The sequence below is a fragment of the Platalea leucorodia genome, assembly GCF_965183815.1.
Source record: "Platalea leucorodia genome assembly, chromosome: W".
Classification (NCBI taxonomy): Eukaryota; Metazoa; Chordata; class Aves; order Pelecaniformes; family Threskiornithidae; genus Platalea; species Platalea leucorodia.
Window position 1 is genome coordinate 4228365 of NC_138859.1, and position 18106 is coordinate 4246470.

General features: G+C 39.2%; 1 protein-coding gene across 1 annotated transcript in view; it reads right to left on the reverse strand.

Annotated features, from left to right (window-relative positions):
* Positions 1 to 18106, reverse strand: part of LOC309601575 (transcription factor COE2) — a 144508-nt gene that overhangs the window by 19741 nt on the left and 106661 nt on the right. Inside the window, exons 7-10 of the mRNA XM_082334663.1 lie at positions 16722 to 16803; positions 6051 to 6168; positions 4110 to 4240; positions 3415 to 3541 (exon numbers count right to left, since the gene is read on the reverse strand). Of these exons, the coding sequence (XP_082190789.1) occupies positions 3415 to 3541; positions 4110 to 4240; positions 6051 to 6168; positions 16722 to 16803 (458 nt within the window). The remainder of the gene's footprint in view (positions 1 to 3414; positions 3542 to 4109; positions 4241 to 6050; positions 6169 to 16721; positions 16804 to 18106) is intronic.

Consider the following 18106-nt stretch of genomic DNA (forward strand, 5'->3'; position numbering starts at 1 on the left):
ATTATTCTTGTTATACCTGTGAAGTACCTATAGCCAGCTACTCAGTATTTTTCAGATGACTTGACCCTTCGTGCTTTTCATCTGAGGTTATATCTCAGCACTTAATAATTATGAAGGACTTAATACAACATGACCTTGATAGTACCGGGGCTGCTAGTTGTTGCTGCTGTTACTAGTTCTGACAGAACTACATCTTCCCATGCCTTTAGTTTGCAGGATTTCACACTTTTCAGTCTCCTGGGCTTGATGTTAATGTCTCTGCATTTCTTAGGATTTTGCCAAGCGCAAGCTGAATGTAGAGGGAAGGTATTTAGAGGAGAAATTCTCATTTATAGAGGCAACTACAATTCAGGAGGGAAGTGGTCTTATTTGTGTCTCCAAGCCTACTGCATTCTCTGATATGTTATCTACAAACTGTGACATTTCGGAGGAATATATTGCAATATAAAGTACTAAAAGTATCAAGAAAATAATAAACGTCAATAATCATGAAAAAAACCCCAGATTTTCGTTATGATGCAGAGGACTACCTTAGCAAGAATTATAAAATCTATTGAACTTCCCTTTTCAGTATTTTATATGGTGTTTGTCTTCTACACTCTACCCAACAAATAGCTACACTTCTGTGCGTCTACTGAATCTATTTTAGAGTCCTATGGATACAGACACGCATTCTGTGGGCAGTGGCACTTAAACAACCTGGTTTCCTGAGGCTGTTTTCTGGTAGCTTCTCTGCTGTCTAATAACGTGGTTGAGCTCTTCACCCTTTCTTTCAGTGGAGGATTAATTCAGATCTCTTTTACCATTTTCCATTTTCACAAAAACGTGCTGGAGCTGTGCATCTTTGATGCTCCTATCTAAATCTGATAGAAATTGGCCAAGAGGTTCAAAAGTCGTCGTGGAAGTTCTGAAGACGACTTTCAGTCTGAAGAAGGACCTTGACTGCCTGAAAATGGCTTGCCTAGGTTAAAAATCAATGCATTTGTTCACAGCAGGATCACAGCAGTTTTCTGATATCACAGCCGTGGAAAGAAAAAAAAATGCCACCATGTTATTTTCATAGCTTAGAAGTTGTTTTTACTGCTATTAGCAGCAACAACCTGGGGGAATTGATTACACAGGTGAGCCTCTACCTAATAGCTGTGTTTATCATTTTGCCTGCCATGGTGGGAGAACTGCGGGTTCTTGAATAGACAGATTGAAAAGTTGTCTGTTCTACCCTCGCTCTAACAGCTCCGCATCTTCTGTGAAATGCTGTTTTGTAACATATGGCAGTAAGCACCCACTCCTCAGAGAATGCTAACAGATATCCCTATGCCAATAACAGCAGTAAACCAGGGATAGTATATTTAACTTTCCTCTCTTCTGCTGGCTCCTACATACATCTTCATGTCCTTTTTTGTGGAAGTACTCTAATTAACATGTCAAAGAACTGCACTGCAGTCTGACTCAAGTCCCCTCTAGATGGTACAAGTAAGTCTTGCACTTAAAACAGCTTTACAATAACAGTAATACTTTTTTTTTTCATAGAGGAATGCACATTTCTATTACACATCTCTGTATCACTGCATTCCCAAACCTCTTTCAGCACAGGTACCAAGAGCACACAGATGGTGGCCCTCAGTAATGCTTGTGTTGAAGACGCTATGAGAGCAAGGCCGCAAGACGCACAAAATGGCATAGAAGAACTCACATTTAAATCTGTAATAATAACTAAAGAAGTAACAGTCTCTCTTTCTCTGAAGATAAACGCATCAGGCCTAATGCAGCCCCTACAAGCCCTGTACCGCACAGGAATCAATGACACTGTTCCTTTGCTTAAGGAGTGCCAGACTCCGGTAAGTTAACCTGTCCCATCTCTTTAGAAACATGATTGTATTTGCATGCAGATTTGAATCGTTAACCTGTTTGATGGCTCTGCCAGTTCTCTCTCAGCAAAAGGAGATCGGTTTAACCTGCTCAGACATCAGATTCGTCCTTTCCCAGAGACCAGTGAATCAATGCACTGCCTTAGAAGAAAACGTATTCCAAAAGCTTTTGGCCAGATCCTGATCTCACAAGCCCAGGAATAATTCCAGAATGACTTTGCACTGCACTGGGGTTATGTTGGTGCAAAATTAGAAGAAAGTCCTAATCTCTTTGAGCTTGATTCAAAGTCAGTTTCAGTCAATGGATATCATTTCAGTATCTCCAATTAACTGTGGATCAGACCTCTATCATAACAAAAATAATCCTTTGTCAGTTAAGCTTATATTTCATTAGAGTACCTAGTATAATTGAAGACTTAATTCTTGCTGCAGGTTTCTAGGTTTGGCAGTTGTATGAATAAGTATCTTTCCACATACATAACTAAACACTAATTTAGCATGTGTACTAATAAAGGGTATATAAAACAGCATAAGACAGTAACAGGATCTTCACAAATCACTGGTTCTTTCTAAAGTTCTGAAGTGTCAGATTTTCATTCTAATTTTTCCACTTTTGGAAAAACTAATTCACTCAACAGGTGGTTAAGTTTTTACCTTAAAATTTTTAATAAAAAATTTCCTGGACCTTCATTATTACTTTTGAGTTAAATTATAATTTAAAATTTGACAATTATAATACACAAAGATTATTTCCAGAGGATTGTTGGTAGTAAGAGGCTTTAAAAATTAATTAAATCCTTCCATTTTGAGAAATCTGAGTGTGATTTGGTGGGAGCAAGTCATTCAACTTAAATAGAAATCTACCCGTTAGAACTCTGCACACCATTATTCTCCAGCCGTGCTTAATAGGTTTCAGAAACTTTAGCGTATACATCGTATGCCGTCATTGTTACTACCGGTACTGACAGTTCAATGAGGTGGTCATCTGGTCCCATCTGATTTTTTTTCTTTCAGATCTGTAATGTTCTCCTGCTAGCAGAGGTGAATATAGAACACTAAATAAGTTGATAATCCATTTAAGAATGAAAAAACCCCAACAGATTTATTTTCCACTCAGCTCATTGGCTTCTCTCGATACAGGATTCTCTCCTTGTCCTCTGGGATTATCTTGAAAATGAAAGGTTACCCCCAGCAAGAGGGAAATGTAAAATAAATACTGTTATAAATAAAACATCTTCCACTATGTAGAACAATGCTATCATGTTCCTGTACACTCAATATATCTATAGGCAGACCCATATAACAACAGCATGAGCTCTAATCTGGAAAAAATATTAACACGTGTAGTAACAGTGCCTTAACATCTCTGCACAACAATGAAGCTATCTCCTTACATGTCCAAATGTCACAACTAGCAGAGTGGCCTTCAAACAGCAAGAGGCTAAATAAATAAAGCAAGCACGCAAGCAGAGAGTTGTCAATACTGATTACCAAAACAAAGAGGCTCTGAGCTCGAGCTCTTCTAGCGTAAATCGCAATCACCTACCTGTGTAAATAAACCTGCCTGGCGCGCCTTTGCAAAACTGTTTGGATTTGTATGATAATGTCACTTCAACCACTCCAGGAATGTGACGTGGAGGTGTCTGAACTCGAATGGCATGAGGCGTGATAAGCTAGGAAATAACAAAAGGAGAAGCATGATTATGACGCGGCTGTGTTATTCCCCCACGCTTTCACTTTTCACCCTCCAAACATGCGTTATGAGTAAATGCATTGCTTATTCCTATATAGGAGGCACTATAGATCAGGCGAGTGGTATGTCCGGTCTAGTTTCTTGGCTCCAGGAGAGGAAGACACATTTTAGGATAAACTGTCATCAGGAAAATTGTACTGCTTATGCCCATTGGTTAATTCCTGGCTTACTTCTGGACCCAGAGGGAATTCCTTCTCTTTCCCAAATGCCGACCCTTTCTTTCTTTCTTTACCTTCACCTGTCTCCAGACACCTAGACTTGTTCCATTCCATTCTGGATATTACTGAGCAGTTGGCCTCAATAATATCACATAGCAAGGAGTTCCACAGAGAAAACATGCTCCATGAATTTCCTTCACACAGGTTTATATGGCCCGCCTCACACACCACCATTTTTATACCATTAATGGAACAGGAATTAACACTTCCCCTTCTACTTTCCTCAGGACTGTTTCTTCCATTTAGCAATAGGGAGGCACCTCTACCTACCTCACTCCATACAAGCATGGTGCCAAATACAACTTGCAGCCCATCAAAGAAGTTGTCTCCAATAATGATCACCATTGCTCCTCCTGTAGTCCAGCCTTCACTTGGGCTGATTGCTTTGATGCATGGTGTGGCTAAACAGAGCAAAAAGGACATCAGAGCATCAGGTTATGTTCCCCCCCCCCCCAGCTTTGAGACTATTTGCAATACGGGGTGTAAACCCTTGCAGCAGATGGGTGCGAGCAACTTCTGTGCACATTAAGCAGTACTAAGTCATATCGATGCAAACTGTCGCTTAGAGCAGCTTCACCTGTCCACTCCTGGGAGTTTCTGCAGCTTCACGACTGGCATGAATTCCCTAGCGCTGACAAAGGCCTAGGACAAGTCCCCTCCAGCCATTCACCCATGAAGGCTGCTTTACCATTCCACAAAGCCCAGTAAATAAATAAATAAATAAATAAATAAATAAATAAATAAATAAAAGCATGTTTTCTGCCTTGCTAGTGTTAATTACTTGCCTATTCATTACTGGCACTTAACATCGTGTCATTAAAGCCTAATAGGCCAACTGTAGTGGGTGTAAAAATGAAACGCTTAAATGATTGTGCAGAGGCTGTTTAAAAAAAACAAAAACCCTGCTCATTAACATATGATCACACAAAAGCTGAACCCTGTGGAAAGAGAGGTACATCAAGATTTATTAAGTTTATCAATGGGCAAAAAAGATATGGGAATATCAAATGTTTCCTCCAATTCCTATCAGGAGACAATTTCTAATAATTTTCTTGATTTTATAGAGTAAATTTTTTTTCTCCTCTCTTCCATATGTTCAAGGCCTCTGGACTATACATCCCATCAGGAACCCAATATGGTTTCCAGGCCATAACCAAAGTCAATCCATCACTCCATTCCCAATGTTGACAGGGTCAGAGGTGGAGGGGAACTTTGGCAGTGCTCCAAAAACATGAGACTCCTTTGAACAGCCAGTCAATCACATCCAATCAGTCAAGGAAAAACTGGATGGCTTCCTAGGCTAGGAATCCTGGGATTTTCCTTCTACCATTTCACTGCCCGCTGGGGGAGAATTAACACCACTCTGAATTCTTTACTGATTCAATCATTTTCTTCCAGTTCATTAATTCTTCTTTTAGGTTGATATAGGGCACAGTTAAGAAGTGGGGCAGCAAAACATTATAATGAAATAATATCCTTGCTTGTCTTTTCTACTAACATCACCAGCTCTTCTCACTTTCACTAGCTGCAGGGAAGGGAAAAGTAGACACAGATAGCATTTTCTAGTAATTTTGAGTACTGTCTGCGTGAGAGAGGCAGAATGCATTGGTAATGAATGTATGGGAAGAGGGAGAGGAGGGGCCAACATTTTGAGGCTTAACAGATACAAGTATTTGTAATTGCTTTAATATAGTCCAAAACCCATCCTGTAGACGGCCATGAGTCTTGCTTAGCCAAACAAACTAAAATCAATTAGTGTCAGGTTCCTTCTGTGCATTGTTATGCTTTGCGCACAGTTTGTTTAAGGGAACTAGTGACACTTTTTCATACACATCTTGTGCTGTAACAGTTCTGTTTAACTAAGATGTCATTCTGCCTAATTTGCCTGAAATCAAATCTATCCCAGCTGAATGAGAAGGCTGAAATTTAGATAATACTTAGTTTTTCTATGTTTTCATCTTTGCAGTACAAACTAATTAATAAATTGGCGGGGGGGGGGGGGGGGGGGGGCGAGCCAGTCTCTTAGATGTAAAGAGGATCATATTTTGCATGCAGTAGACACTGTTTTCCTGCCTCTTCCTTCTCTAAACCCCCTGAGGTTCTGTAGTTCCCCCTTAGCTCTCCTTCCCTCCTGAAAACAAACAGAAATTGAAGAATGGGTAATATGCTTTTGCATTCATTTGCATACTGTTCTTCATACAAATACCCTACCTTCTGAGGGGTCAAGTCTCCTTGCTCTCCGTCCATGCTTGGAGTTGTTGTGAACAAACATGTTGTCAGACACTGCCAGCACGTGCCCATCAACATTCACTGTTGTTGATAGCACAACCTAGATATTTAGAAAGGGAAGAAAAAGGAGGCAGGTAAACAATTTACTTTGAAATTCAACTTGTTAAGTATTAATTATTCAGTTTAGTTAAAACCCTGTTCTGTTTGCAAAATGGCATCATGTCCTGCAGGGTTTACTCCCCAACAAGAAGGGAAGAAAATATTTTCAGCCTTCATTCTATGCATTAATTCCATTTAACATAGCATCCTAAGGGCCGTATAAAGTCCTTACTGTATAATGAACCAGATACTGCAGATGGCCCTAAATCTAGTTTCCTATGATGCACTGTAGCATAGCTGATGGCAAAGAGGTCTATATATACCAACCAGGAGGGCAAACTGCAGAGCACCACAGCAATTTGCCCTCCGATACACACATGCAGATTCAGAGCCATCTGCTGTACTGCGCACACATGCAAATGTATCTGCATCTGCTCCGAAAATACAGGTCTCCATTGACTGAGCAAAATGGAAACTCCTACTACGTGAAAGCAGTACCTAATGTCACGTCTGCTTTTTGACCTACGCTTGCTTAGTGCTTCTTGAAAAACATCTGAGCCTGAGGACCTTGAATCAAGCAGCAGTTTTTAAACCTTAGCCTCCACGACTTATGTTGCTGCGCTCCAACAGCATATGAATTCTTCGAGGAAGTAACTGTAGATGTTAATTAATCCCACTTAGTTTTCCCTTTGCTATACAATATCCAAAGCTTTAAGTCCTATAAATCCAGAAATATATGTGCCTTTAAACCACAAACTTTTAGGAAAAAAAGAACAAACTGTGTTTTAACTACTGAAAGAAGATGCATCTTATTGAAACTTTCAGGTTTCGAGCATCAGTTGGTGTAAATCAGCTTAACTCCATTCAGCTGCCACACAGCTATATTAATTCACAGCTATTGAGAATCTGCCCCTGGATGTGTTCACGAATTTTCACAGATACAGCTCCCATAGTCTACGTAAGAGAACGTCAAGCTCTAACTGTTGATAAAATTATATTCAGCATATAGCAGGAGTAACCTTGCCCTCTTACAGGATTATGCTAGCTTAAAGAATACTTTCTTTCTTGAGACAAGTTTAATTCATTCCAAAAGGCTCTTGTCATACTGTACTCTTATATTCCTCAAGAATTCTTGTCACAAAATGTGTTGCTTTTGTGTGCCAACTGATTTCATCATTGCACATTTGGGTGGAGTGAGACTCCTATCCAAAGTGAACGTTTCCCGCATGACATAGCTGAACCCACTCAGATGCACTTCATTATTTTCCGTTAAACAATGGAAATAAATTTTAATCTCTCACTGGCCAGCACAGAGCACACTATGGTAACAGGGGAATAGACCTGAATTATTCCAGTGTCTGAAATATTTACGACAAGTGTTTAAATTGTAACCAAATGTAAATAAAAAGTATATCATATATATACAGTTACACTATATAATATATACATATCTGACCTCACATACACAAGGTACCTATGTGATAAACACACACCCACATGCTCTCAGTATGAGATCTTTATAATATACGCAGACTTCAAGTATACACACATTCCCCGTTTGAATAACGATTTGGGTGTAAATGTTGTGCGCGACACAAGAGCCACATTTCAGTAAGAGCTGTAGAGATCCCTGTAGCATGAGTAACCGCAAGAAACAGTCCTCTGTTTAGAAGATAAGTGCTGAGCATCTTCTCTCCCCTGAGCCAGCAGGAAGGGAAGATGCACTTTTAGACCTCTCTCCACGAGTGGTTCCATTTTTAGTCACCTCTCCCATTCATCACAGGAGGGTCAGAGCCACTTGGCATTTCACAGGCTGGGACCTAGGGTAAATAAATACAGCATTCTCAGGGACAGGACAAAATGCAAAGTTCAGATCTGGACCAGTACCTTCTCAAAGTTTTGGACCTTATTTGCAGTAATCTCTAGGGTACTGTTGAAATTCAGCAGAGACCTTTGTTGTCTTTGCTAGAACACTGCTAGCCAGCTCATGATCAATGATGTGGAGTAAGAACACGTGAGATTATGGACATAAAAATTACTGAACTTCTTCACTTTTCTCCAGTCATTCCCTCTTGCCTGATGAAGATGCCAATCCAATTGTTTTATACCGAAGATTAAAAACCAATGTTTTATGGATAAAAGGAAGAGGAATGTGCATTCCACTATGGTCTCTAACTCCCAGGGCCTTCCCTTTCACAAGCCAACTGCTTTCCCCCAGTGAGTATTTCCTGGGTCATGAAGGGTGACCCTTTCCATCTGGAATCAATCAGTCAACTCCTGACAACTTCCTGAAACACCTCACTCCATTTCCTGTTCTCTCCCCCTTCTCTCTTTCCCCCTGGTTTGCTTCACTCTTCAAAACTGCAGGCCACAGCAGCTTAATGTTAGAGGGTCAGACACAGTTAGACTCCAAAACACTACACAAGAACACCTTTGACCTTCAAAAATCTTTACATCTTAGCTAAACAAATCAAGGTCAACGTTTCTTACCATTACCTTGTTAACCATTTCTATGCATTTTGGCCCTTCTGAACACATATTTATCAATAACACTTGTTCTCCTAACATCGTAAAACATTCCAGGCCTTTTTTTTTTTTTAAACCTGTACTTAGTGCCGATGAAAGGTGATGTGCAAACTTCCCTGGAGATTTAAATTCTCAGATTTGTCCATAGCACTGGCAAATTACTGGCAAATGGTTTTGGTGTGTTTTTCTTTTCCTGGTCTGATGGCACTACTGGTGTATGATAATTTGGCTTCTATGCCTATTCAGTTGATGGTCTTTTACCTAAAATCAGTAGTTAACGCAAAATGTAATCCTAAGGGAATGATCTGAGAACATCAAAACATGTCAGGTAGGCCGTGGATTCTCGTAATTGTAGCTGAGGACCAAATTTGACACAGACAGCATAAAGACTAAAGATTTTGTGCCGCCCAACAGCTGGATCAACCCGTCACATCTGCTGGGAGTTTCAGAGGACAACCGATCAAGCAAGAAATAGACACAGCAATGTGTTACTCCTTCATCCATCCAAACGTAGGTTCCATCTCTAGGAACAGCAAGGGAGTTACAGGCTTCTAAGCAGTGTTTTTGGCAATCTTTAAGATTCTCTCTGCAAATCTGCAAGGGTCTTGTTATTACCTATGAAGCCACAGACATAAAACAATGATTCCCCAGCAGTACTGAAGAAATGCATGTGCTGTATCTTCACATTATTTTTGTTTCCCAGGTGAATTTCTGTAATGTAATCCCTGCTCAAAAATCACAAAGAGGGTTCACCTACCATGACATTCAGTCAAACTGTCTTTAGCACGTTAAACTCGGGCTCTCTGAGCTGCAGTACCCCTCTTTCTCTTCTGTGCACAGTTCAAAGTGGTGTATTTCTTTACAAACCTTTACCTGGGTACTACAATCTTTCCTCCTCCGTCTATACGTTATATTAGTATTTCTATATTCTAAAGTATGCTCCTCTTCAAATCACATATATGCAAGTAAATACACATCATCTTATACATAAAAGCTGTATCACTCACAGACACCTATTTAGACATATGGTACAAACATTCCAGGCATACAGGCATTTACTTACATGTAACATATCTCATCACTGTGTAAATGATCTCTCAAAAAATTCCTGTTACCATTCCAAGTGTGGAAAAAATTCTTTATGACATTGTACATCTGGAAACAATATTACATTCCTGATGCACTTTCCCTTATAACTCTCTAGTCACCGCACCATGTTATTTTAACTTTTCAAAAGAATAACTACTATGAGGATTTAAAAAATTATCATCATTATTACTATTTTCCAGCTGGGTGGAAGAAAAGATGTCAGGCCTCATCCTGCTGTCTTCACTTGGACAGGGCTTCCATTGATGTCAATAGGCGTTTTGGTTGAGCGAGTAATACAGGAGTAGATGCTAGAATATAATGTGTTTGCTTCACAGTTGGATTAGGAATAAGACAAACAATGTGAAAAATGCCAGCAGCCTCTCTCTGCTCAAAACTTCCATTCAGTTCTTTGGGAAATCCTCCCTGAGACCCTGAGCCTGCTGCAAACTCTAGGCTAACAGAAAAAAACTAAGCACATGGCCTTCATTTCAGGAATGGGGCCTCCTAAGATTATAGGGGCACAGGGGTAGGAGATAACGCCTGGGTCACTGACATCTAGTCTCCTGCTATTACAGACAACCAAACCATGTAGTTACTTTTGGAAAATTGTCTTCAACCTTTTCAAGCTTTTGCCTTTGGTACTCCTCTTGTTTCAAAGCCTACCTGTCCTGGTGGTTAGGGAATTTATGGTTTACAGCCCAAATTTATGCCTAATCAGTTTATACTTAACACTAGCTTTAGAATTGTTATTTCCCATTCTGATCTACCTTAGGATATTTTTAGACAGCAGTTATGTCCCTTCTCAGTGCATGTCACTGAAGTCTTCAAGCCAAGCTCTTGTCTGCTCCCCAGTCACCTTAATGACCCATTCCTGCACCTGCTCCAATTTCATTTTCATTCTCTTTTGAAGATGGTTAAACCAGTATATTGTATTCCAAACAAGAAATCAGTAGGGTACAATTGTACAAATGCATCCTTCTTTCTACCGGCAAAGCTTACCTGAGACAGAGTAGAATCTCATCTGTGGTTTGTTTTTAATAGACGATACACAACTCTGGCAACTCAACTGTCACAATGGCTATTTGGTTTTCAGATCTGAGCACATTAAGCTCCTTGAGTGTTTTTTGCTTTTGCAGTTGCAGTCAGTCCCTCCCTTACTCACACAGAATCTAAAATAACATCACTTTTTGTTGGGTCAGTCACTATCTGATGAAGAAATCTGCCACCCAATAATAGCTCTGGACTCTGCTGATACCAGTTGCATTTGTTGCGCAATTTATACCTGGGAAATTAGTCTCCCATAATGACATTAGTCCATGTAGTATTCATCTCTCTAACAACAGTTCAGAGATCTCTATCCATATCCAAATCTGACCGTGGGGATCTCTGGCACATTCTTTCACCATCAGTCTGAAAAGGATTTTGATTTAGCCCTGTTTTTTTTTTTCTTGCTATCCCTTTTTCTTTCTTTACAGTCTACAACATTCCGAACTCACAATATTATCCCACCACTCTTACCCATTTTTCTTTTTCCTGAATGACACAGATCCTTCAGTGCTTCGTATTAAGAAGCTAGCTGGGTGAATTCTCAAACACAGCCAGCTTTGCTCACGTGCCTGATGATTAACTGATCCAACCACTCCGAGGTCAGGAAGGAAATCTCCCCAGGGATACACCTTGTTATTTTTCCTTTCTCTTTCTCCCTAGAGCACCTAGAGGGGGATACCTGCCAGGAAACATTCCATGTCATGATTTCTGCTGAAAACAGAGGGCAATTGCTGACCTTTCTTTTTTTGTTTCTAAAAAAGCATGTTGGTTCAAAGATGACCATTGTTAGTACTGATGTTCTGTTGCCTTGTACCATTTTCTCGACCGTGGCACTGTAGGATCTGTTTAATCAGTATTAGTGGATGAAGCAGAATTCCCAATCAACAGGAGTCTAATGCGTTAGCGCCAGGTCTCAGCTGAAGCATTTTAGCTGAAGTGCCTCATCTTAATTCCACAGAATTATTGTCCCCCATTACACACTGGTCGTTACCATTAAGTATCATTGGGCTTCAATCAAGTTCTCTAGGAGAAGTCCTCGTTAAATGGAGGGCATCAGATTTTCTTTTTTAATTCTCTTCCTGGGAGAATCACTCACTGAGAATACAGCAATGACAATACCTATGTAAACTCAGATTTGCAGATAAGCTGAACTCAAACAGCCGGCGCTGTGGTTTGAATAGGTGATTTTAGCATGCCTTTTGTTTCAGTTTTCCACTGAAAATCTTTATTCAGAAATATTTTAATTGATAAATAATCAATATTTGCTTCAGTTAAATTCACAAGGATGTATTACTCGATCTGCATACGTATTTGGGCAGCCACCAAGTAACCATGAAAATATCCATTAGTTCTAGAAAGATTCCCTTTCCCTGCTTTAGCCACTGACAGACATTGTAGTAGTGAGTGATTCACAATAAAACTATGTTACTACTGGGGGGGGGGGGGGGGAACACTAAAATAAGGATCACACATCCTTTAACTTCTGAGGTATAAACAGTAGAAAACCTTTGTATTTGATTAAAAAAAAAAGGAAGTTAAGAGATTTTCATTGTATCTTTGAAGCTTTACTTAATATCAAAGCAAATTTCAAATAGTTAATGTGATCACAAAGCAGCTGGTGTTGCTCTCCAAACTAAAGAATTATACTAAAAAAAAAAAACCCTCTTCAGGCATCTGGAGCTGTATTGAATTTACAATGCAGTGTTAATGTAACCTTTCCACCCCTTTTTCTCCCCACCCCCTTTTTTTAAAATGAGAGTGATATAACTGAAATCTAACATTTAATTTAGTTTAATATATCGCAACTATACTATAAAATATCTACATCTTATATCTAGAAGTGAGGCTGAGGCCAGGCTCAGAGACTGGATCCCAACGCCCTGAACTTTGGTTATCAGCCAAACCAAGCCCAAACTGTGTAGCTTCACACCCATCTCTAATCAGAAGCATTAACTTGACACTTTTCCAGACATGAGTAACCATTCTTCCCTGCTGGAAGAACTCAATAAGATGCATTGTACAGCACTATTTCCATGTCTCTTATTTATATTTGTGTCTCGACAACAAAGCCTGAGTTTTGGGCTTGCATTCAATTTCCATTAAAAAGCAAAAATGTTTTTTGATGAGACCCTTTCAGTGCCAGGTTTCAGTAGCAATTTAAATGAGAACTTTGATATAGGCATTCTCTCTTCTGTTTGGTTTCTTTTTATAACCATAAAAAAAGAGTATCTTAAATGTCTCCTGGAAATCTGACAAGCACTACTCTGCTGAAAATGAGTATATTTGGTTCTGCAGAAAAACATAAGTACAAATTAAAAGATAGTCAACGAAGCACCGCTGCAGAAGTTTGTTTGCATAAGGAAAGTTAAACGCATGGAAAAGTTTGAAAGAGGAGGACCTTAATAACAACAGCTGTACCAATAATTTATTAGGAAAAACCAATAAAGGTTTTAGATGTGGCCCAAGAATAAAACATAATGAATTAAATCATAAAATGAATAAAGTATCCTACTGCACTGTGCTTTTTGACCCTGCTTTTACTCTGCTCACATGTTCCTGTACTGGTAGGACAAACAACTGCCCCTTCAAACCTAAAAAACAATTCCGCACATTAATTAATTTGCCTGATGTAAATCTTAATAATTAAAATGAAAATGAAGATGTTCACAGTGTGCAACCACACCACTAATATTTGAAGTTATCTTTTTTCCCCACTTCTGACTTGAAGGGTAGCTGACAGATTATGCTCAACAAGCAGCAGGCAAAGAAGTGTTTGCCCAAATTTAAAAACAAAAACCATAACAAAACACAACAAACCCCAAAAAATCAACCAAAAAAAAGGAGGATCCGGAAGACGGAGAGAGAGGAGCATTCAAGAACACTCTTAACTTTCGTTACATTCAGGGAAGTCATGCTTCTATCCTTAGAAACAACGAGGCAGACAGAAAACAAGCTGTCTTTGCTTATTGTCTTTACAGTTCATCATGGCTAATTTCCTTTGGAACACAGAGCTTTTTTACCTCCGGTGTGTAAAATTTTAGCAATTGAACTACTTTTTGTACCCTTTTTTAATACATACTGACCTCTGTTGCCCAGAACAAAGCTCATCAACTGATGCGTCCAGTTTTGAACAAGCCTGAATGAAGCTCCTGCTTTCACTCAAAACCTCGAGCATTTTGCAATTTGTCTCAAAGGGTTCATTTTTGTAACTCTGAAACAAAGTCTTGTCAACATCTTTGGTTTTCACATAAAGTAAGCTAAACCTAGTGATCTTGAACTTAAATCTCACAATGAAACTCAAAGGGTACGAACTCACATGGACCGAAAGTGCACAAGGAGTTTAAGTAAGCCCTGCAAAACAAAACCAGAGAGTTTCACTTGGCTCTATTATTCCAGCTTGGCATGTTGTAAGGCAGAAAACCCAGATGAAGAGTCTATCCTAGCTCATTTTCTTCTCCAATAAACTGCTGATTTTGGTACAGAGATCAATAGCAAGGCCATACTTTCTCATGTCCAAGAGGCATGCCAGGTGGATGGGCTGACGGAACGAAGGCATTCCATCAGTGACCATGCGGGTGCTGTAAGACTCATTTCAGTGTCCCTGGTCAATGTTTCACTGGGAATTTGAAGCTGTTTAGGCTCTGTAACTTCACCATTTTGGGTGTGGAGATACAGAGGTGAAACAAAGAGTAAGGCTGGTAGTAGAGAGAGATTTCTGCCGAAAAAAATTAATCCAAAATCCTCCTGCAGTTCAGCACCTGATTGAAATCTAGGATTTTAGTTTCACTCGCCATAGCAAGGGGGCAGCTAGCAAGAGACTGAAATCAGATCTGAATTTCTTCAGTGTTCAGGTGTGTTTGGATCCAGAGTTTATATTTTGGCTGTTACAACCGATGTTATTTGTAATATGGCAGTGCCTAGAATCCCTGGGTGCTAATCAGGATACCCTCGTGCAAGATTTTTTACAAACTCATAACAAAACACAAAAAAGAGAGTCTGTATTTATGTTTTATTACATTCCACAATCAGCTATTCTAGCTGGCTCTAAGAGCTAACAAGATCTGTTTACATGCTATAAATTGAGTTTTCCTTTACTCAGATTTTTTTTGCATTCTTGGCAGATGATATATAATTGGTGTTTCTTCTTTATGGAAATTGCCACTTGAAAAAAAAATATCAGTATAAACTTCCTAACAATGAGCCCCTCTTTTTTCCTCATGTCTTATCATCTCTAAAAACACAGAATGAAGAAGCCACTGCAGTCTCTTTAAACCACTAGTGAAAAAAAAATCAAGTTGGTCCTGAATTTTTCTTTAAATTTATTTCTGCTCAAAACAAAAAATTAATAACTTGTAATTTTGCCTACATTTCTTTAAAATTTTCAAGCTTTCAGAAGCTTTTGTTTTGCAGTATTTCTCTTAAAAGTTGAACTTTTTGGTTTTTAATAAAAATATACCTCCTGTGAATTTTTCATTGCTAGTAAAAGTTAAAAAAAAAAAAAAAAATCACTTGTCTGTGAAAACACGTTTTGGTGGAAAGTTTTAAACAACTCTGTAAACTCCTGTGGAGTTTTAACTTCATTTATAAATGAGGAAACTGATGCAAGTGCCCAAGCAATGGAACATGAATTGCCCAACCTAAGGCTGTCACCTTCCCACTACAAGTCTTGCGGGTCTACAAGGAAATCACACATCCCCCAGTAAGCTAAAATCCTCTTTGTATCACGGACGTGACACAGTGAAGGTACAATAATAAGGGCAACAAGCAGTAACAGCATTTGCAAGTACAGCCCTTTTCATCAGTGAATTTCAGAGGCTCTGGCTAGCAAAGCATGCATGCACTTTCTCAAAGGCTCTCCTGAGTCAAGACCACAAAGTTTTACCAAGGTGAGCAACCCCATTTGGAGAGGTAGAAATACATACTAAGAGAAACGAAAAAAGGCTCACCAGAGGTCACCCAGCAAATTAGTGGGACAGTCCAACCATCCGACTTGTCATCTCGTATCCCTTCCGCTAGGCCATGCTGCCTCACTCTCAATTGCACCAGAGTTAGTTCTAGCACCACTTTTCTACAGCGTTCTCTGCCGTGCCACTTTTCACACCGCACAGAGACGTGACAGTGCAGCCAGGATGTAAAAGGCCTGAGCACGCCGTTTACGCTTTTGTGAGGGCTAAGTTACAGGTAAAATACTTATTTATTAAACATAGTTCCTTGAAAGGTTAAGGTACGAAAGATGGGGGACTGCGTCTGCCTTCCTCTTCACCAGTGACACACTTCACCTCCTTCTGTGTTTTTATTAGCTGGTATTCACAATACATCAGCGACAGCTATGATGAAACCAGTGGCAGATTTCACTGCAAAGCAGCTGGGTCATCCTCCCATGGGTCTTGTTGCTTTGCTGCGTGAGATCTTAAAGTGACCATCACTATTTTGGCTGCTTTTTTAAAGAGCTGAAAGGGAGGGCATGAGAGAGTTAAAAGGCAAAAGAGATGGAAAGAGATAGAGAGTGGAGGGAAATGAGGAGACTGCTTGTGTACCATGTACAGAGCTACTTTGAAAAATTCTGAGGCATCTAAGTATCACAAACATGATCCCTGCTGTGGGCAGCTGTATGTGTGAGTGCTTTGCCCGAGGGTGTCAAATCAAATATCCACTGCTGGTTGGTACAGTACATCACTTCCCCTTGGGGATTCAGAGTGGAAAAAGAGGAAAAAAGGGGAAAAAAAGGTTTAAACATAGCAAATGGAGAAAAACTTTAACAAGATCTGATATGGCTTATCATATACGGTTATCATATTTATTATGAACAATGTAGGAGAGAGAAGAGAGGAGAGAGAAAAGGAAAAGAAGAAAAAAAGCAGACAGGTTAATGCTGAGCCTTGCAAGACTTACCTGGAACCGTCTCATATCTCTTGGGTTTCCTGCTGTTTTCAAACAATTCTGATTGCACTTGAGAAAAAATTTTAAGAAGAATCTGGAAAGATAAAGAACCACGTCACTTCTATTAACCATTACAAAACACATGTTGTTACATTCTGTTTTAAAGTATACATCGTGGTGATTTACATGATGGTGTATCAGTAGACCAGGACTGTAAGAACTTACCAAAACAGAAACAAAACAAACATAACCAAACCGTAACAAACAGAAGTTAAAAAAAAAAAAAAATCAGGTAAAGTACCACCAATGTGACTGTAATCCACCCAGAGCTGGGCTGCTAGCTGGTATAAGTCAATGGATCTACTCTGATTTATGCCAGTTTCCTCAGAGCATGTTTGACCACACGATTTTAGTCTCTTTCTTTATCTCCCCCTTGCATATGAGGTCTTTCTTTCACTGTCTGAAGGGATTTTCCGTGAAACAATACAGAAGGATGATGTTACTGTAAAAACTACAAAAACCAACAGGGCAACTCTGAGGCAGATAAGCCTTGAAACTACTTAGAATGTATGCAAAAACATAGAAACAAATACAGCTCCCAGAAGAAGCTGATGAGATTTCATCATAACGATGGTTTTAGTTATTAAGATTTCAGTAACTAAGGCAGAGAAGCAGAACTGCCAAGAGTCCAGATTATAATCTTACATAGATTTTGAGAGAGGATAACAAAAACACAACCTGAAGTAATACACGGCAGCTCGTGCTGTCCAAGCAGATAAACCTATTAACATTGTACAAAGTTCTTGTGCCAATTATTTTTGCCCTGTCACATATGCCTATCTTTATGTGTTATTATTCTGTAGAGTTTAGCTTGTCATGTACACAAGTTGAATCTTCAGCATGCTCGATTGGCTTACCCAACACTATGCACTGGAGCATATAGATTTTACAGTTTAGAAATACTAAGCAGGCGTTTTTCCATAAGCTTTTCCACAAAATTTTGTGTCAAATCCAGGGAGGAGAGGAGTCATCCCTTTTTTATTTGATTCATCTGTTTCAGTTTGTGATTTTCAGAGGTAAAGAAACTATATGAAAAATTATAGTTGTTGGAATAAAAAGAAAACAAGCATGTATTCAAAATTCAGACCTAAAAGGCAAGAAATTTTTTTGGCATCCCCTATCACAAGTGAAAATATTTTCTGTGATTCTTTTCATTTTTGTTTGTCGGACAAAATGGGTTTAACTGCAATAATGAAAATAAAAAAATAATCAGAGACTTTAAGATAGATTTAGAAGGAAAAAGCCTTGCCTATAAGAAAAAATAAATAGTTGAAGAATTGATTTAGAATACAAAGAACAATTTATTTATTTATTTCTCTTGCTGAGTGCTTTCCTTA